This window comes from Biomphalaria glabrata, chromosome 10 (assembly GCF_947242115.1).
Source record: "Biomphalaria glabrata chromosome 10, xgBioGlab47.1, whole genome shotgun sequence".
Taxonomy (NCBI): domain Eukaryota; kingdom Metazoa; phylum Mollusca; class Gastropoda; family Planorbidae; genus Biomphalaria; species Biomphalaria glabrata.
Window position 1 is genome coordinate 33663490 of NC_074720.1, and position 21154 is coordinate 33684643.

At 34.9% G+C, this 21154-nt stretch overlaps 2 protein-coding genes across 4 annotated transcripts in view; one reads left to right on the plus strand and one right to left on the minus strand.

Annotated features, from left to right (window-relative positions):
• The window catches only part of LOC106070564 (uncharacterized), a 43107-nt gene extending 31460 nt beyond the window's left edge, over positions 1-11647 (plus strand). For both annotated transcript variants that reach the window (XM_056044263.1, XM_056044264.1), the window contains exons 7-12: positions 546-661; positions 1577-1655; positions 5179-5320; positions 5895-6024; positions 7193-7348; positions 8362-11647. In XM_056044263.1, the coding sequence (XP_055900238.1) occupies positions 546-661; positions 1577-1655; positions 5179-5320; positions 5895-6024; positions 7193-7348; positions 8362-8382 (644 nt within the window). In that variant the 3' untranslated portion in view covers positions 8383-11647. The remainder of the gene's footprint in view (positions 1-545; positions 662-1576; positions 1656-5178; positions 5321-5894; positions 6025-7192; positions 7349-8361) is intronic.
• Positions 11648-15031: 3384 nt separating this feature from the next.
• Positions 15032-20915, minus strand: LOC106067690 (uncharacterized). Of its 2 annotated transcripts, XM_056043409.1 has the most exons (6): positions 18985-19896; positions 17843-17946; positions 17604-17692; positions 17296-17404; positions 15756-15881; positions 15032-15599 (listed from the first exon to the last, which is right to left on the minus strand). In XM_056043409.1, coding segments are annotated over exons 2-6 (480 nt in total). In that variant the 5' UTR covers positions 17844-17946; positions 18985-19896; the 3' UTR covers positions 15032-15444. The 2 variants fall into 2 exon arrangements, with proteins under 2 accessions (XP_055899384.1, XP_055899385.1); XM_056043410.1 differs by having other exon boundaries at positions 15032-15652; positions 17843-20915.
• Positions 20916-21154: the final 239 nt, after the last annotated feature.

A 21154-nucleotide genomic window follows, 5' to 3' on the forward strand; every position in this document is an offset into this window, starting at 1 on the left:
AATGCAAGAAATGCCATCCCAGAATCTCTGCCTCCCATCTTTTCTATTAACTGGTAATAATCTAATACGATTGACGAACAGCTTATAAATGCAATAGGAGGCGCTGCGGCTGAGCGGTAAAGCACTTGGCTTCCGAACCGGGGGTCCTGGGTTCGAATTTAGGTGAATACTGGGATTTTTATTTCGGGATCCTTGGGCGCCTCTGAGTCCACACAGCTCTAATGGGTACCTGACAGTAGTTGGGGAAAAGGAAAAGCGGTTGATCGTTGTGCTGGCCACATGACATCCTCATTAACCGTGGGCCCCAGAAACAGATGACCTGCATCATCCACCCATCATCTGCCCCATAGATCGCAAGGTCTGAAAGGGGAACAAAGGCAATACTGGCCAATAGTAACCTTGACATCTTCTTCTTCTGTGAAACATACAATTTCATATTCTCTATGTCTGAATTCTAAGCCTTGTTTTCGTTTGACAAAGCGGTGTGATTCTTTTGCACGCTTTGCATTTCAATAACAAATTTAAACGTACTGTCTGCGTTTCAGGTTTCGTGCTTGTGATCCAAGAGAAAGATCACGTGCAACTCAAGATTGTAAAACAAAGATTGAGGCAGTCATTGAAGAAGAACAAAGAGTCGATAGACAAAACATCAATGTACAAGGTGAAGGTCGATCTATTGAATTTATTTACAATAACTATAGCATGTACTATCATTGGTAGTTTCATATACTCAATAGCAAAGTGTTTATTTATAACTGAGTAATATATCTACTGTATTCATTTATTTTATGAGTTTTGTATCTCTGATGGAATTTCCAGAGATTTGAGTTTATAATGAGTGCTAAATATGAAACTTAGTCGCATTTTATAAAAAAAAAAAAATTCTTTTTTTTTTAACGTGATTTTTGCGCCATGGTCTCAAGAGATGTGTAAACAGGGAGTTTACTTACACATTGACATCGCGAACATCAAAGTTTTTAAACAGAAAATTAGAGAATGAAAGGGAGATAAATAGAAATAAAAAGTTGTAGGTTTTTATTCGAGATGTTATCAATTTAAAACATATAAAAAGGGGAGACAAGTTTATATCGTGGTCCTTAAAATCGATAAGATTCAAGCTTTATATTAAATATTTTTCTGAACCTATTATTTTAATTGAGTTATATTGTATCTTCGGACTCGAAGACAAGCCTTATTGTATGTTCTCAATCTTTTCGTGATTTCTACTTGGATGACTAAAGTATTTTATTTCGTTAAGAAGTTTTCTTTTATTTCTAAGCCTAATTTTTATATTTCTGGCATACTTTGGATATTGGGTCATCCGGTATGGGAGGAACATTAATCACTAACCATGTCATTGTTACATTTATATACGTAAAATCCTTAGCCAAAACTTATGTATAAAAATTGACTAAATGTTTAATTTGATGGATTGATACCTATGCCAACTATTTTTAAAGATATATATCTACTGTTGATAAAATACGCTATGTTTAATGGTATACAATACAAGTCATTCTCTAAAACCAATTCGAACTTTTTAAAACATTCACAAACAATTTTGTTACTCTTGCAGCACGAATTGAAAGCTCTTGCAGGACTTTGTCGCAAACTTGGCGCCTCGGACTCAGAAATAAACGCTTGTTCCCCTATGGGTATGTGTGATGTTTTCATAATAATGAACTAATAAAACAAAATCATGGCCATTGCAGTGCTAAAGAATAACAAAGCACCAGGACTAGACATGATATCAGCAGAAATGCTAAAATATGGGGGACAGTGCATTGTTAACAGAATGACTGATCTTTTAAATCTCTGTTGGCGAACTTCAAAAGTCCCAGAGGACTGGCAAAAGGGAGTGATTGTAAAGCTTCCAAAAAAGGGCAACTTGGCAGACTGTAACAACTGGAGGGGCATTACTCTCCTCTCTGTCCCAGGCAAAGTTTTCAGCACTGTTTTGTTGAGACGGCTTCAACAGTCTGTAGATGAAAGGCTCAGAGAAGAACAAGCAGGTTTCCGAAGAGGCAGATCATGTACAGAGCAGATTTTCGTTTTACGAAATATCATAGAACAAAGTCTTGAGTACCAACAACGGCTAACGATCAGTTTCGTGGACTTCAAAAAAGCGTTTGATAGTGTCCACCGAGAATCACTATGGAAAATAGTTAGAGAATACGGTATACCAGAAAAATTCGTCCAGATCCTACGACACCTTTACAGTCAGTCTAGTTGCTGCATTAAAACAGAAGAGGGAACAACAGAGTTTTTTACAATCGAGACAGGTGTTAGACAGGGGTGCATCTTATCTCCCTTCCTTTTCCTCCTAGCCATCGACTACATAATGAGGAGAGCAATGAACCAGACTGCCTTTGGTATTCCATGGCATGAACAACTCCAATTGACGGACTTGGACTTTGCTGATGATGTTGCACTACTCGGGGCTACAAATAAATGCATTCAAGAAATGACGGAGAGCCTAGACAGAGAGGCACCCAAAATTGGCCTCCGCATAAACTTGGATAAGACTAAAATTATGCGAGTGGGATATAAGGCAAAGGGTGTCCCCGTCAGACTTGGCGAGTCAAAGCTTGAAGAGCTGGACAAGTTCACGTACCTTGGCAGCATCATAACAAATGATGGAGATGCTTACCATGATGTAGCGTGCCGAATAGGAAAGGCAGGGAGCATTTTCCAAAGGCTGCAGCCTATTTGGACTAGCCAAGCCATTGGACTCGAGACAAAAATACACCTTCTCAACACAATCGTCATTCCAACTGCTACATATGCATGTGAGACATGGAAGTCATCTGTCAAAATTGAGAAAAGACTAAATGTGGCTCAACAGAGATGGCTGAGACGGATTTTGGGAGTCAGTTACACAGACCGGATCTCAAACAAGGAAATCCTTTGCCGAACTGGGAGTCGAACACTTAGTGAGGTTGTGACTGAGCGTCGCATGAGGTTTGCGGGACATGTTCTACGTCAAAATGAATTACGCACACCAAGAGTTGCGATAACATGGAAGCCAAAACGAGGAAAGCGCAAACAGGGACGTCCTCGTATTACCTGGCGACACACCTTCATGGAGGACCTCAGAACAGTGGACACCAGATGGGAAGAGGCTTCAGACATTGCCAGTGACAGATCATTATGGAGACAGCTTGCCGCCCAATGCGCCGAACGGCGCGGGAGGACCTAAGTAAGTAAGTAAGTAAAACAAAATCTGCATAAAGTCTGCTAACAGAGAACACTTGGTTTTATAACTGTAGAAGTAGAGAAGAAAGAAAAATATTGACATGTATTATCACCTTGTCATGGCAGATTGTTCACGTTGTGTAGCCTCAGGCTATGTTATGTATGGAGTTACCTTCTAGATTAGCTATCATCAAGTCTTCGCGAGTACATCTTTTGAGAGCCACCGAAAAACATTTACCGAAAGATCTATTATAAATCAATATTTTAAAGATTAAATGCCAACCTGTTACTGAAATTCCACTACCATCCTCTAAATGATAACAAACAGAATGTCACATTATTCGCTAGTAAAGAGTAAATTTAATATACAAAACAAATTGTTATTTCTTTAACAAACTTGATGAAACTTAGCTTAAACATGCCATATATCGTTGTGGATACAGTAGTATATTCTAGAACCATCCACAATACTATATGGGCTGCCTTGTCGTGTGTTACGCGCTCGACACTGTCAATGGTCCTGGGTTCGAACCTTGCCCGCCAACGTCCTGTGGGAGGCTTGAGCTGGGATGTAATAATCTTCAATTTTAAAGGAACATCCGAAACATGTCAAACAAACAAGCGAAGGACGTTCTCGATCATTGATGCATCTGGAAGGATAATATTTGTGTTTTTATTTGTTTTGGTTTTCTGAGAAAACTTACATCATCTCTCCCTGCCGTCTGTCTCTCTGTCTGTTTGTCTGATAAAATATGTGCACATGTTATTTTCCACAGCCATTCTCGGATTTTGAAACTGCACAATTATTCAGTGGTATAGACAAGAATGAATCAAAACAAAGAAATTAAACAATTAATCAATTAATTACTATATCACCAAGGGAAACTAATCGTTCACTATTCACAGATAGGGTTAAATATGTGGAGTTACATCCCCATGTTATTTCTCCTACGGTCCTACACACATTATCTGATCAAGTTGAAACGTTATTGTAAAATTTATTCTACGGTTTCTAAAACATGAACCCAAAATTAACTTATTATAAATTAATTATTGGTAATTAATTATTTTGTTTGATATTGAATAAGAAAATGAACTCCTACATTATTTAGAGATTTTTTTAGTTGTAAGTGCAGAGTTCTTACCCTTAGAGAATTTTTCTTTTTTTTAGATATTTTCTATTTTGCTTGTTTAAAAGTTTTTATCACCAAAACAAAAGATGTTATGAACATCCTAGTCCGAGACATTTATACGCCGTGTCATATCAACGTCTGTACTGCGTCGCAGTTGTCGCATTGACCTAGATACAAACCAGGGACACCGGACTAATTGAATCGGATGCCTTTTTTTTTTTTTCGCTGCTTGTTTTCAGTTATAAATAGACCAGTGTGATGTTTACAACCAATAAAGATCGTACCCTACAGCTGGAGGAAGTGTCTATAAATATGATGTCAACTCTAGCTTCAACTGCGTCTGATCATGCCCAAATTTGCTTGACTTCTTCAAGTGATTTATGGCTCTTGGTTGTCAGGTTTAATTTCTGGCTTCCGGTGTTCAATGATTAGGCAGAAAAATAAAAACAAAGGTCATTTAATGTCGTTCCGAAGACAAAATAGGGTTGTTTTGTTCAGTTGATTTTCGCGATATTTTATATGCAGCATAATTTGAAAGTTTATTCCCCCAAAACATATCCAATAAAGATGAATAAAGCAATCTTAGTCTTAGTCTTCATCTTAGGTTTTGTTTATATGGAATATTTTACAAAGCTTACATCCCTTCAGTTTGTCTGTCTGGTACAGTTTTGTACACGTTAGTTCTCCATATTTCCCATCCTCAGATCATGTTGAAACTTTGCACAGTTATTCATTGTCGATGACAACACAGTGTCAACTCTTGATCCCAGACTTTGTAATATCTGTCCCTTTGCACAATGTTTCAGCATGTCAATTTGATTTATAATTAGTTTTGTTGTCTCTTTGTCAGGTAAAGCAGCGAGGAGGGGCAGCGTCCAGTCTGTTCTGGAAAGGGCAGCGTCCCTGACCTTCATTTCCACCCTTTCGAGCATGGGCAGTCAGCCGAGCCTCTTTGACATGGGAGACATCAGCTCCGAGGAAGAGGACGAGGGGTGAGTTTTATTCTGTAAAATTAGGGTGGGGGAGGTTATTTGTTTAAAGTCATTTTCACTAAAGTACAGTTGACAGTTCGCAATGCACTTGAACCTTCGTAGCTACCAACATACAACACCCTAGCACTACATAGCTACCAAACTATTACAGCTGAGCACTAAATAGCCAACAACATTAAACACCTTAGCACTACATAGCTACCATCATAAAACACTTTAGCACTACATAGCTTCCAATATATAACACTTTAGCTCTACATACATAGCTAACAACATGTAACACTTTAGGATATAACACTTTAGCACTACATAGTTTCCAACATATAGTTCAACATGTATCACATTTTTTAAAACAGTCTTAAATTTATATGCGGATCATAAACAGTTATTTAGAGATGAATTAGCACGATATCATTCCATTAATTGTCAGTTTTTAATAGTGTCACAATATAGACCATATGTTTTGGGGGTAAGAATTAATTTTTGTGATACAGCTTCTGTATTATAAGCTAGACTTTGAGCCCAATTATTTATAAAAGTAATCGTATTCTACAAAATGACATTCCAACACCAGGAAACAGCACGAAGCCCTGGATAGAACAGCCAGCCATAACCCCACCATCAAAAGTGCAATGAGCAGCACCACCATCGACTCTAACAGTGCTGTGTTTACATCAGATACAGAGGAAGGACAAGGAGTTGATGTAAGTGGTACTACTGTTGAACACCCGAAATTTGGAGTCTTCAAGTTTTCTGAGCGAATGGTATTGTTAGATTTGTGCAGCCGGTACGCTTACCAGTTATTGCCGTCCTAATCAAACGTTTTATACAAAGCATTGTATGTTAGAACTACGAATTTAACAGTTTGTCAAATATACTTATTTGATGACAACAAAAACTGGATGTTCTCATTCACTTCTGTTTACCAAAATCTACGACATCCTGTTGAACAGAAGAATATTTTTCATTTGGCTTTCTTTTTTTCTCTTTCCGCGATCTCTTTCTTCCACTCACTTCATTTCTCTTTTCTTCTACATAACCTTTTCTTCTTTTCTTCCTTCTTTTTTCTTCACTTGGTCTCTTCCTCTTTCTTGCTTTTTCTCTCTCTCTCTCTCTCTGTCTTAATCTCTCTGCCCCTCTCTTTTTTCGTGATTCTTCAGCTTTTTATTAATTCTGCTATCTTTTGGAACAATCCTCTTTAAATTCTTTCTCTCCTCATAGATATCTTAGTTCTCTCTTCCACCACCTTTTTCTTGCACAGACACACATTCACTCACTCACACACACACACACACACTCCCGCCATCAATACAATAATAAACGAATTCTTTTCTGTTAATAAGTGCCAACAAATATTCCGTTTTTTTTTTTAAATTATATTATTGTTTTCTGCTTACATTTTCTTTAAGTTCTTTTAAGTTCTTTTAAGTGCTGTTTTACTTTAAAGTGTTGTTTTACTTTAAAGTGTTGTTTTACTTTAAAGTGTTGTTTTACTTGTAAGTGTTGTTTTACTTTTAAGTGTTGTTTTACTTTAAAGTGTTGTTTTACTTGTAAGTGTTGTTTTACTTTTAAGTGTTGTTTTACTTTAAAGTGTTGTTTTACTTGTAAGTGTTGTTTTACTTTAAAGTGTTGTTTTACTTTTAAGTGTTGTTTTGCTTTGAAGTGTTGTTTTACTTTTAAGTGTTGTTTTACTTTGAAGTGTTGTTTTACTTTTAAGTGTTGTTTTACTTTGAAGTGTTGTTTTACTTTTAAGTGTTGTTTTACTTTGAAGTGTTGTTTTACTTCTAAGTGTTGTTTTACTTTGAAGTGTTGTTTTACTTTTAAGTGTTGTTTTACTTTTAAGTGTTTTTTTTTTTTCACGTTTTGTTACAGAACAAAGGTTTCAAAGGCAGTCGCAGCAGTTCTCTGTCTAGCAAAGAGTCCACTGTGATCCAGGTTGACCCTAATGAGGTCAAAGTCAGTGACCTTGACAAAGCCAAGAATGACATCAATAAGAACTATATGAATCACCCGGAAGTGGCGCGCACCGTAAGTCAAACAAGTAGAAACTAGATGCTCTAGGCTTGAAGCCGACAAAGTTATTTTAGTCAGTATGTTATGAGTCCTTTATTATTAATATTAGTGTATTCAACGAAATCGGATTGTTCTCACACAAGAGTCTTAACAAACTTTGACATAGTCAATATAGACTTATTGATGTACCATAGTACTTCTATTTTTATTATAATTCTTACCAACTGTCAAAATTTTAAAAAATATTGAGCAGATAAACTACTTTATTTCTTGACTACTTCAATGTACACAAGTTAGACTGTTCTCAATAATCTAAAGGGTCAATTTCAAACATGTAAAATATCATTCTCAAATGAGTGTGACAATCTTGTGTACACATTTCCGTCTGGAGACCTTTAACACTTGGTATAAATGATTTGATTTTACATATTCAAGTTTAATGTGTAGATATCCAGCACCTACCTTGAGTGGGACATAGACTAATATTCTGTACTTACTATAAATATATATATATTATAAATACTATAAATAATTTTTTAATTACAATCAATTAAGGAAGACACGGTCAACCAATACAATTCTTGGAGACATTATTTGTATTTCTAATGTACTCTTTGTTCTATATAAATCGTCATATCTCATTATTAAATTAGTAATTTTCCTAAGCTATAAATAACAGTTGTTAATTGTAAAAGCAATTGGAGGTCTATAGGGCAGATGATGATGCCTTTACTTTTCCACAACTAAGATCAGGTGCTCCTTAGAGCTGGGTTGACTCAGAGACGCCGAAAGATCCCGAAATTAAAAATCCCAGTCTTCACCAGGATTCGAACCTACACCCCCGCTTCAGAAGCCAAACGCTTTACCGCTCAGCCTGCGCGCCTCCTAATTGTAATAAGCGTGGACAATAAAAAAAAAAACAAGGTTTACTTAGTAATATTGATTAAAGATTTTTTTATCTGAGTAAAAAAATAAATTATGTTTAAAAAAAAAAGATCTCAAATATGTTTTATATATTTTGTCCACAGGACAGTGCTACAAGATTATAAACTGGGTGCAAATCTCCTCGCGCTACACGAGTGCACAGTAAAATCCAGTTGGAGTGTGTCTACAGAAGTATGATTTGGGCCAGAAGTTATTAAATCCACCATTTCATTTTATATTTATATTGTATGTAATCATTAATGAGACTAAGACTTAATCTGTTGTCATACTAGCCAAAGGGAAATAACTTATGGAAGCAAAAGTTTCTTTAATAGAACAGAGGATTACTTTCTCTTGTCTGCTTGCTACCGCCAATGACTCAGAGACAGACCAATCATTAAACACGTGTTAGGATTTAAATTTCTTTGTAAATATGTAAAACCAAGTTTTAAACACATCAAATACTTCGAGGCTGTCTTATTTTTTGTTTGTTTTTTAGTTGTATTATTTTCTAATGCCAGAGAGAATGTCAACACGTTGTTTCACATTTAAACCAATTTCAAATATTTTTTTTTATTTTAAAGTGCAATTCACTTTAACGTAAACATTTGGGTCACGTGATACAAGTCATCTCTTCATTGGTTAAAATTTTTATTCAAAACCTTCCTTTTTTTTCCTTCTTACGGATTGTTAAAAAAAGTGAACGATTAATTTCTCAAAGTTTCTCTAGTGAGACTCGGCTCTTTGGGGTGGTGGTGTCCAGGGCCGATTTCCAAGGTCCAGCGCCTGAGAGCGCCTTGGCATAAGAAGATTCCCTTGTCTTCATCTGTCCATCATACTACCACGTCAAGCATTCTAATGTGCCATAACGATTTATTAACGACTGAAATACAGAGCAAAAGACTTATTCATATTAAATTCTCCAAAACAAAGACTTGTTACTCAATATTGTTAAATCCTTTCCTGCATCTTAAACCAATTAACACAGGCACTAGTATCACAAGCTCCAACCCACTTCGTCTCTGGGAAATTTGGTCTAAGATAAAATAAGTTCCAAATCTGAAAAATGTAAAAAAATTTTAAACAAACATTTTGAGTTAGAATTAACATTAGACCTCCTTAAAAGACACTTGTGGCAGTGTGTTCTGCTAATTAAGACCGCCTTTAGGGAATATATATCATGTCATGATTTTTTTAGTCTTTTTGTACCTCGACTTGTAAAGCATTCTCCGATCATTGGGCTGTCTCACCCAGCTCACAGTGACTATCTCAGAACAATCAATTTGATTGGTTCATTTATATACGTCTCATGGTACGTGTGTTAAGTATATGCGTGTGTGTGTGTGTTTATAGTTTAGTTATTGCTATGATTCAGCCAAGAGTGATGTTATATATCTTTTAATTTCATTTTAATATATGTAATATAGTATTGTAACAGTATGTATTATAATAGAGACATGTACTATGTATAGACTCATACTGAGTTTTTATGTATATAATGTTGTCGTCACTGCATTTTGTCTTTCAACATGTTTCAAATGTTAGAGTTATGATCACATTAGTCTATGAATGTAGAGTTATGATCTCATTAGTCTATGAATGTTAGAGTTATGATCACATTAGTCTATGAATGTTAGAGTTATGATCACATTAGTCTATGAATGTAGAGTTATGATCACATTAGTCTATGAATGTTAGAGTTATGATCACATTAGTCTATGAATGTAGAGTTATGTTAGAAGCAGCTCAGTGTTCTAGCTTTTAGAGAGGTTCAAATTTTTAGTGATTTTAAAAGATTGAATGTGGCCAAAGACCTTCTTTCTATAATAAGAAATGAGAAACCCTGAGCCCATGTAGAAACTCAACTATAACTATTAACCAGAGGCAGTTTTTTTTTTTCTTCTAATTTTTGTGGAAGATTTACTTCACTTTAATGTCTCTGGCTGTGCACGCTTGAAAGTCAGTCTCTTCCCCTGCAGCTTCTAGTGTGACGAAAGAGACCAACACTTGATACACAGCTTAGGCATCTGTAATCATCCTTCTTTCTACTTCTGGTTTGTATGTTATCTGCAATCCGGGTCCATTCCTTTATGCTTGCTCTCCAACGCCACCTTTTTCCCATTTGTTAGAGTCGATTTTTAAGAGCTTCATACATATCTAAATCTGTCTTCATCGATGTCTGCTGCATCATTACAGCTTGTAACGTCTGCCTTGAGGTCCTGAGTGACTGTGCAACGCCTAGTTATACGATGACCTCCCTCCTCATATTCTTTTCGCATCGGCCTACATATCCTATACCCTTACTATTTTCACTGTAGTCACTTGTTATCTAGTAAGATTTAACAGCAGGACACTGTCAAAATATTACAATTTAAAGTTTTTCAAAAACTTCACTTCCTGTATTCTGACTATTACTCCGGTGCCTTAACTACAGTCAGCGGGCTAAGTCGTGCTATCCGGCCTCTTGAGACTCTGCCCTTATTGCATAATGACGCCTTAAAAGCTTGGCTCCCATTTGTATTTGAATTTGTACACTTTTTTTATACTACCTCTATTCAATTTAGAACTTCTTGGAGAGTGGTTGGACGGAGGGTGGAACCTGGACGCTGATCTCAAAAAAGGCTCCAGCAATTTTTCTAGAAATTTAACAGTTGATGTATATCGATGAGAAAATAATTACTAGCTCGTTGGCCACACGGGGAGATCTCTAGTTTGGCTGATATCGTTTTTCAAGTAAAAAATACAATACATTTAAATTTAGCTAGAGAACAAGATCTAGGTCTAGATCTGACATTGGTTTTAAAAGGACTATCGTGTTCTTGAAAGGACTATTTGGAATTTTCGAATGTAAGGCCTTATTGATTCAACTATTGCGCGTTGTCTTCTTAGGGTCTATCATTGAAATATTACAAAGTGTATAAATCTATACATTCCCTTCTTTCTCGGTTAGGTTGGGGTGGGTGGGGATGAAGATGTATCGGTCTGAAAAATGAAATGTTTCATTTTTTTAAATCTAACATTCATTTGTTATTCAAAGAGAAACAGTCGCTCTATAAGTTGTATAAAAGAGGAATTGTCTTTTTTTTAAGTTTTTTTTTATAAGTTGTAAAAAGTATTTTAAATGTTTATCTTCTTTAGTTTTTAGTGCTAATATGTTGTTTATAAAATTATTTGGTATTTGCTATTGTTGCAATTTTAAATATATAAGGATTTTCTCTCGATATGTTTGAAACTAAATATTTGGAATAGAACATTTGGATTTGTAAATATGGTATCCATTTTAATAAAAATGAAAAGTTTTAATGCTTTTATATGTCATTGTATATTAAAAATGTCACATATGAATAGGATTCCGCGAAGTTATTTACAATGTACAGACCAATCAAAGGATTACAATGTTGTGTTTTTTTTTTAAACTCTCGTGCTGTTTTGTTGTTGTTTATCAACCTACATACCATGACCTGTCAGTACTTTCGTACCCGTTACAACGTGGAAATAAAGGAGACAGTAGCAGACTCACAGAGAGCCCACAGCCAGACCATCCTCTGCACAAGGGGAGCTACAGGAAACAAAGTCTTACAGACACAGGTTTCTTGACAACAATTAGCACAAAACACAAAACTAGTTCATAGATAATAAAAAAAAACAACAGAAAAAAAACAAACATTTACACGTACGCGATAACTGTAAGGCTCAATTTTAGGGCCCTGTGCTGAATGTGGCGACCCAGTGACGGTCATCCGTTTTGTTGAGTGCAGTTTCATTTCGGTGACTGCAAGGTGCCGAGCAACAAGCCTTACTCTCTACTTAAGTTACTCACATTTACTTGCTATAAATGAAAGTACAGGTGAAGACCTAAAAGAGATTTTCACAAATTATCTATGCACTAACAGCTGGATATCACTTGAAAAAGACTTGCTAGTGTGACAATGTGAAGGATGGAAAGAAAATGAGTTCATTGGGCCCAAGCCTAAAGGCCCGTAATGCCATTGAAAGCTACTTGTTTGTTACCTTGTAGAAAACTTGCAATTAGGAAGTGTAATGAATGATTTGGTATGTCCAACTATAAATCTACCTACTTGGCAGCTAGATTTATTTTTCTTAACTCGACCTTCTAGAATACTCTGATGTAAAAAAATAATACAGGTGTCTTGGGTAACTTAGACTTAAGGAGTCAAACTTATGGAAAACATGAACACATTATCGGTTGGTTAGACCATTGAGATTCTCATCTATATCACTCCTTCAGACAACTCGTGCAACAAAGTTGGTGCAACACTTTTTGCATAACATTTCTTTGCTTCAAACTAGTAAATGATCTGAATCCATCATGATCTATTGTCTCTAGAGCCAGATATAATAGTCATTATAGGTCGTGATTCGTACTTTGCTGGTAACATATACCAAAAGAACCTAATTATCACTACCCTCTAGAGAAGCAACAATGTGGTAATTATTTTAAGATTGATTTACTGTATATCAGATTAGGATCTTTGGATTTTACTTTCAGTCCAGAGAATTTAACAATATGAATAGACTACTAACTTCGATTCATAGCTCTACACTCAATAATCTATGTCCTCGAAATGATATTTAACAGCAAGGGGCATAAGTGATTCGAACGTTTAAAAAGACCAAAAGAGCAGTTATTTCCCTTGTATTATCTTTTTTTTAAATTAATTTTAAATATGTTTATTTACTATCCTGTAAAACTCAGTGGCTTAATAATACTATGGACTATATTCCCTCACTCACACCCCATAAATTTATCCCCCCCCCCCCTGATTTTTCTAAGTTTCAAAAACAAAATTGACGATGTCTTCAGAAATTAATTTCGACATCATTTTAGGAGAATGATTGATTCTATTTATTTGTAGGAACTATAAACGAGATAACAGCATTGTAACTTAATGAAAACAACATCCACTGGAGCAATTAATTACAATTAAAATAAGATTACAAAGAGAGTTAGTGTCATCACACAAACTCAGAGGCGGCCCGGGTAATTTTCTCCCATGGACCAGGAATATTCAATCCATGGTCTTAGTCTTGCGTTTAGATGGTTTAAAGTAATAAGATTTTAAAGAAATCAGTTGACGTTATTTTTCAAATGAAAGCAAACTGGACAACACGCCAACTATGCTGGGAAGAGAAATAACACTCTAAATGTGACAGCCACTCTGATCTCCTCTGTTTGTATATATAGTAACTATATTTGCGTCAAGCATTTCCTGTGGGACATGACCTGCTCCCCAGCAGCGGCAGAGGAGATTATAGAGTTCAGGGAGCAGTAGTGTTTAGTTGATATTAACTACTTTCGTTGGAATGCCATCACTCCCTGCATTGCGATGTTCTCTGTAGGCAATGAAAGGGTGGCACACATGAAACAAGACAAGGTAAATATTATTTGTGCCTAATCACCAACCCATGCTGCGCCGGAAGAGGAAAAAGGTTCTTCTAGGCATCTCAAAGTCCGATCACCTCTATATTAACGGAGATTTTAATGCCCGAGATGGTGCTGAAAACAATGCGTGGCCAAAATGTTTGGGACCTCATGGTATTGGCAAGATCAATGACAATGGTCGAAGGCTACTTGAGTTCTATAGCTTTCGTGAAATGTGTATAACATACTCATACTTCTCTGGTAAGGAAAGTAAAAAAACCAGCCCTGGGTCCAACAGTGTCTAAGCCTGCACCCTTCTATCGAAATCTGGAGAAAAATTACGGATCAATTCAAGGAGCTATAAAGATGGACAGAACACTATCTCGATGTCTATGACACACAGAATACAGTACACGATGTCGCCCTGGCTTCTCTACAAGATTTTACAGTATTGGAATGCTTAGATGAGCATCCGAGCCCTGTGATGACAATAAGAAGAGGCAAACAGTTAAATTAATTGTACATTCATGTGTTGGTAGCGAGCGTACTGAGTATTTGTGGGACATACAGAGGATGACTCGCATCACGTTTTCATCAAGACTTAGATTTAGATATCAAGTTGGATAGCTTTTCCAGTAAGAAGAATGTTTCTCAATTTTAATAGTGGCTTTCCCTCCACCCAAAAGAAAATACATTCGTGTCCTCGATCAAGGTAATGGTTCATCAAGCTTTTTCCTGCATTGTAAGCTTCTGAAATTCATTACTTTACTTTTAGAAAGAAAAGCGCGTCATAGTGAAGCTTGTTCCAGGTTGATAACGAATTGTGAGATATATTCTAAGCATTTGAGAATGTACGCTCGTAATATGTTTGGTCGAAAGATCCTACTGGTGTCCAGATTCAGAAAGATGTCTTGCCTAAGTGTTTGCTTAAAAAAGTGTCCACTGAACAATGGTACGTGACTCGGAAGTAATGTAACGGTTCTGAAGTAACTGTTACGCAAGAAGGTAGACCTACTTGCTATAAATTTAGTCTTTTTAAAAAGATCTTTATAAATTGATCTTGTTGCAGACGTCTCTAGCAAAAACAGTTTGAAAGGTTCTAATGAAAGGATAAAACGACTTCACTTAATGTGATAATTTCTTTTTAAGCATTGATAATAATATCATTTTTACTTGACTAATACTAAAATCTGGATTATAACAACAGTTGTTTTTTTTTTATCTTAAAAAAAAATTCAACCAACTTCGCGACCCTTTGTTAGCATTCGAGGAGGTGGGGAGGGCCCACAGTTTGAGAAACACTGGCCTCAGAATTTGATCAACTTACTAGAAAGGAGAACTTACTAAATTGAAAATAAAAATTGATTGTTGAGCAAGATGAGCAGAAAAAATGTCTTTTTATTGTTTATCCAATTATTTTAGTGAACTCTTTTATAACAGTTTTATTCATCTGTTTTCCACTAAATTATAATCTAGAATCAGATTTGTTATTATGAAATCGTAGATGCATATTTTGTCAAACTCACTTTTTATCTTCCATAGACACCAATCAATTTATCTCTTTCTCTCCGTAATTATTTACCACATTCTAGTGCAATCAACGTTGGTATCGTCAGTTAGGAGAGAAAGAGTTAATGCATATTTATTGCTTACATATGCAGAAAAAGAATACATTTAATTTAAACCTATTAGAAATTTTACAATTTTGCTTGAAATTGATTCCATTTAAAGTTCACACAACAGATACAGAAATAGAAAGTAATTATTTGAAACATATTTTTGGCTTTGAGATCCACGACTGTTTTTAAGTACCATTCATGTTCCATGATATTCCAGTAGTCGTTTCCAAACTGTGAAGCACTGGTTCTTTAATGATTGTAAAAACATTGATATATCCTCCCAGGCTTGCGTGTATCTCTTCAACAATACTACTGATATTATTCTCTCGAGTGACTCCTCCTTTTGACAAAAATACGATATTGCCAGTTAGTTTACCTTACATCTTAAGCTACCTGTTAAATTAGAATAATACTAATTAAAATAATTGTAACTGAAGATTTATACTAAACTTAAAGCAATAAAACAATTTATTGAAAGATAAATAGAAACACTTACCTCTAAAATAATTACATAGAACTTTAATCTCGGCAGAAGCTAACAGGGTAGATGTGTCTAACTCAGTCTCAACAGTCTGTTCGGAATTTGATTCATCGACAAGAGACATTCCTGAATCTATATTTACTGAACCATGTTAAAAGAGGAAGACGAACATATTGATTCAAGCCTACAAATATACAAGTAAAAAAAACACTGACGATGTAGACTGTAATTTTTAAATAGTATTTATTTCTTGTAAAGTTTCAACATTGCAAAGGTATCTTTTCATTGAGCTTGCACCATCACGTTCTTGTATTACAGTCTAGAGCTAATTTTTACTAAATAATAAGGCTTGTCTTTGAGTCCGAAGATAAATAAGGAATGCAATATTTTCCGTGGCTACGCAGCAATATTTGCATCTTTACATAAAAGGTGAGAGAATTTTTCATGAACATCTATTTTTTATTTTGTCGAGGGCGGGAAAATCCACTGAATGTTAGTTCAAAGTACCTTAATTAAGTTTTTAGATTGTATTTTGAAAAGTTGTAACGAGCCCAACTACACATGTTCTTATTATTAGTTGTAACGTCTTGTGCAATGTTTAGATTGAGTCTTATAGAAAGTTTTTGCAATTTATACATATATTGTCTGTATTAATATATATAAAAAAAAAGACTTGCCCAAATTTTAATCTCACTTACATTTAAAGTATTGTTTCAAAAGAAGAGTACATAAAAAAAAAAAAACTACTTGCCTATTTAAATATAGCAAACATTGAGCATTGCGAGCCAAATATTATGGTGAAATTCAATAGATTTTCAAGATTTTGCGATGTAAATTTGACGTACGGACAGGCAATAACCCAAAACTAATAGCAGCTTTTCTCCTAACAAGACGCTGGTAAAGATGAAGAATCTGTCTCTGATGTTCAGCAAATTTTAGAAGATTTAAATTTTTGGTGAAAAAGAGATGGCTAAAGTTTCGTTCTAGTGGTAATAGTTTATCCTATTTTTAGCGGCCTCCGAAAGAAAAACAGTTATTTGAACGTGTGTTTATATCTGTCTGTCCGTCCGCATGTCTGTCTATCAAGTTTAAATTGTTTAAACTAGGTAATTAATCATCCACGCATTTTTCATCAAAATATACATCACTTAAAACAGTACATTAATGCAAAAGGAAGGGGGAAATATATAAAAAGAAAAAAATAATTGTATAAAAATATAAACATATATGTTATTAGCAAAGTCCGAAATCCTGCACTCTATAGTTATTTTAAAGAATGCCTAAAACAAAAGTCAGGCATAGTAAGAAATGAATTCTCGATTTCTATTTAACCAATGACTTTTATAGAATGAAAACAAGACCCTGGCTTGCATATTCCTTGTCCGCAGACGGATCCTTCGAGGGTCGACACTTTGTAACCTCGTTTCATTTCTTACACTAATTTAACATATCTTTTGGTTTTTTGTTAGTTTTGTTTTCTTATCAGGCAGCTCCTGACTATTATATTAGTAATTTAATCAATTGTAATAAAATAAATAGTCTTAACTTCATGTACCTGCTACCTCAATGTCTGACAGTTTGATCTTCATCTTTTCTTTGCACACTCCAGACACTTTAATTTTACAGTAGTGCTCCTTGGTATTGTCTTTAGCATTTATGTTTACCTATGTAAAGGGGAAAAAAAAGATCAATAAGAGATAAGATGGTTTATATGTTAAGATTATTTAACCACTATAAAAAGTAATACTGACAAACTCTTCAAGCCAAGCAATTTATTACACATTAAAAAAGATGTATATGTTTAAATGTTATAAATGAATAAACAAATACAAAGAATAAATACTAGTTTCTTCAATATCTTACTTTTCTTTCTGCGTTATTCAGAGAGGGACCAAACTCCTGATATCGCCAAAACAGGCTGTCTTCAATATAGCTTAGTCTCACACCTGACACTAAAAATAGTTCATCGTATTAAACCAAAGTGCTTAGGGTTATTTCCTTTATCAGAACATTTAGTATTTTTTACAAGCTCTCGGATTATATTCAAAACAGTATTTCTTGTTATATGTTAAAATTGTTTAAGTATTCAAGTATGTACTTACTGTTGATTGTACCTCTTTCATCGAATGTTTTTGAAAACCAATCTAGGCAGACCTTGTCTGATTCTATTATTCAGTTTTGTGTGGCCATCTTGTCCTGTGAATATCTAGGTTTTTATACATGTAGGGCTTAAAAAGAATCTTGAAAAGTCTTGACAAACAAAATCATGTCAATGACGATAGACCCGTAATAAATTTGAAATATATTCTTACAAACCAACTATGTTATTAGTTTAGTTCTGTACTTATTTGGAAATATCCCAGATATGCATGAATGTGTCAAAATTAGTATCTCCTTCTTTTTACTAATGCCGTGTGAAATCTTTTTGTGTGTCACCTACTGACACACGTGACTCAGGCTAAACACACAGGTCAACGGGTGTCAATGGACAAGGGAAACGCAAACAAATATGACCCGTGTTATGGTCATGTGATCGAAAGCCTTCTCGGACGAGAGACAGTGTGTGAGAAAAGGAAGTTCAGCCCAGGACAGCAAGGCAGTAAGGACAGTGCGGTACAGTGTGAGTCCAGGACAGCTAGGCAACAGGGACGGTGCGGTACTATGTGAGTCCTCAAGAATTTAGCTGTGCGTGTCCCGAGAGACTAGAATAGTTTGGTACAGCAGTTCGGTTGTGTAGCCAAGCATTTGTAGTTAGTGTAGCCAATTGTGTTGAATTGGTTGTTGATGTACTTGTGATTAAACCGCCACATTGTTACTTGAAACTCTTGTTGTCAAGTTCTTGTGTTAGTGTCACGGCCTTAATACTTGTAACGGCCTGGATGGTCCTGGATTGGTCTGCTCCTTGTGTGATGTAGATACCTCTTCTTGTACTACTATAGTGTTCTTGTCTTCTTAATTAAATACTTTCACGCACGCACTAGATTTGCTGGTGCGTAAGAATAGTAACGTACTGAGCTCTCCGACAACAACATCATAAATAAATTAATAAACTCGATGTTAGCAGACATGGTTTTTATTTACATCAATAATATATTATATATTCCACAAAAGATATTGGCAACTTCAGCCATCATAAATTATACGTCCCGTTTCACATTAAATTACTCCAATGAAATATACACTGTGTACACGTTAAACATTACTTTAATACATACATTAACACAATGGCAAATATGTAACGCACCTCTCTCTACATGAGTCCAAGATCAACTGACGTGTTCACCCCGTGGTAAGTTACCGACCAAGAAAAAGTCTCGTGCTAACTGCACGGAATAGTCAAATGTCACTAAATGTCAGAGGGGTTCTAAAACTGGTGTGTGCCAGTTAGATGTGCTGTGTTGTTGAGCTATAAGTTATAATTATTTTCACATCTAAAACATGTAAATTATTTTACAAACAAACATTTCGGAATAAAATTAACATTAGACCCCATAAGAGACACCTACGGCCCCATGTACTGCCTAGTAAGGCCGTCTTTAGGTTATGGAGACTCAAGTATTTTATCCATCCAAATATATCTTAATGTTTTTATTTTCGTACATCGACTTGTAAAACATTCACCGATCACTAGACTGATTCACCGAGCTCACAGTGAATATCTCAGAACAATCATTTTGATTGGTTTATTTATATACGTAATTTTGTACGTTTGTAAGTTTAGGCGTATGTGTGTGTACATGCATATATATATATATATATATATATATATATATATATATATATATATATATATATATATATATATACATATACATATATGGTCAGCTCGTCTACCACCAAAGTGAAAGCCACCTTAACCTGCCATATTTGTGGACGGGAGTGTCTCTCCAAAATAGGGCTTCACAGTTACATGAAAAAGTGTTCGAGATGAACCATAGTCGTTTTAATATGTACTTACATCTTATTTGAAATACGTTAGCTAAATGTGTATTCTGTCTTTTAATTCACGTTTGTACTATATTTACATTTTATTTTTTACACTCACAATTGAGAATTTATAACAATAGTTAGCGATTTCTGAAGCGAATTTTGCGAATAAAGATTTTAAATTTTGTTATTGTCTTTTTACATTACAACGTTTCACCACAAGCTTACTAGTTGTTAAACTTGTGACTGATATCAAATTGCAGTCAATCAGAACATCGACCTGTTTTTACACTTGTTTATTAAAACAAAAAAATAAGATTGTTCACAGATGTATGTGGACCCAAAAAACGTGAAAGTTTAGCTGCAAAGTTTCTAGCTTCTGACACCGGTGAAAAAACTTACTTGAGGCCCTCTTTCAGGTCATGATTTTCTTGGAGGTATGTCCCATGAAGCTGAATTAGCATGAAATAGTGAACTGAGGGTATTTAAAACTGTTCTAATTTCTCGACGTCTTAAAAAAATTACTTTTCAAATTCCACTATAAAGGAGTCCAAATAATTCTTGTACTTTTTAAACATTTCACTAGAAATAGTTTCACCTTTTAGCAAAGGAAAATGACAAAACCTGTTTTCAGTTGCTGACCTGAAGAAATGGGAAAGCTTTATTTTTTATTTTAAAATATTTAATATGCACATATATTTCATGAGCAAACAACCCATTGTAATATCTTCAATAAAAAACATGAAGTCTGCCTTCTACTCTTGATTAGAAATATACTAAAGACGGTCACAGTCATACAAATCAAAGGACATAACTATTTCTTCCTTGAGAGTCTATATTCTTCTCACTTCTTTGCCCATGCTATACCATCGGATACTACTGTGTTACCCCGAACATCGAAATGTTCTATTTCCTCATTTTCAAGTAAATCTTGGCTAAGACTCCTATTTCTAATAAGTTTAGATTACTGAAAATATATCTTGAAGAATAGGTTTGATATTCAATGCAGCTTAGCACTAACATTCCAGTTAAGAATTTCTGTCATACTGACTACTACATTTACCCAAAAATAATGTTTACTTTTTTTTTAAAGAGAAAAAAATCTATTTAGCATGCATATAAGTTGGACATAATTTAAAACAACAACAAATAAGTAGGTTTTCATATTATCGCGTGAACTGCAGTGCAGCTACAGAAACATAAAACACTTAAATAAAGGATTTTTTTTTTACGGAAATGTTTTTTTTTTTTTTTTTTTTTTGAGGATTTGAATTGATTGATCTTTTACAAAGCAATTAGATCAATTAGATATTCATTATAAGACATCAGTTAGGCCAGGTTCGCATTTAATTTCACATTCACTTTCATCTATCCTTTGGTCTGCTGGACCATTGGGGGCACCACACAAGATCTGTCAACCTTCTTCCTCCATTCTTCTTTGTCATTTGCATTTGATAGAATTTCATTCTGATATTCTTTCTGTAAAT

What these genes read in the sequence shown, in the direction of transcription:
- LOC106067690 (XM_056043409.1), bottom strand. An exon ending in TGAATAACGCAGAAAGAAAA is followed by an intron (nt 17,405 to 17,603) that starts GTAAGATATTGA and finishes CCCTTTACATAG; the next exon opens with GTAAACATAAATGCTAAAGA. An exon ending in GTCAGACATTGAGGTAGCAG is followed by an intron (nt 15,882 to 17,295) that starts GTACATGAAGTT and finishes AACATGGTTCAG; the next exon opens with TAAATATAGATTCAGGAATG.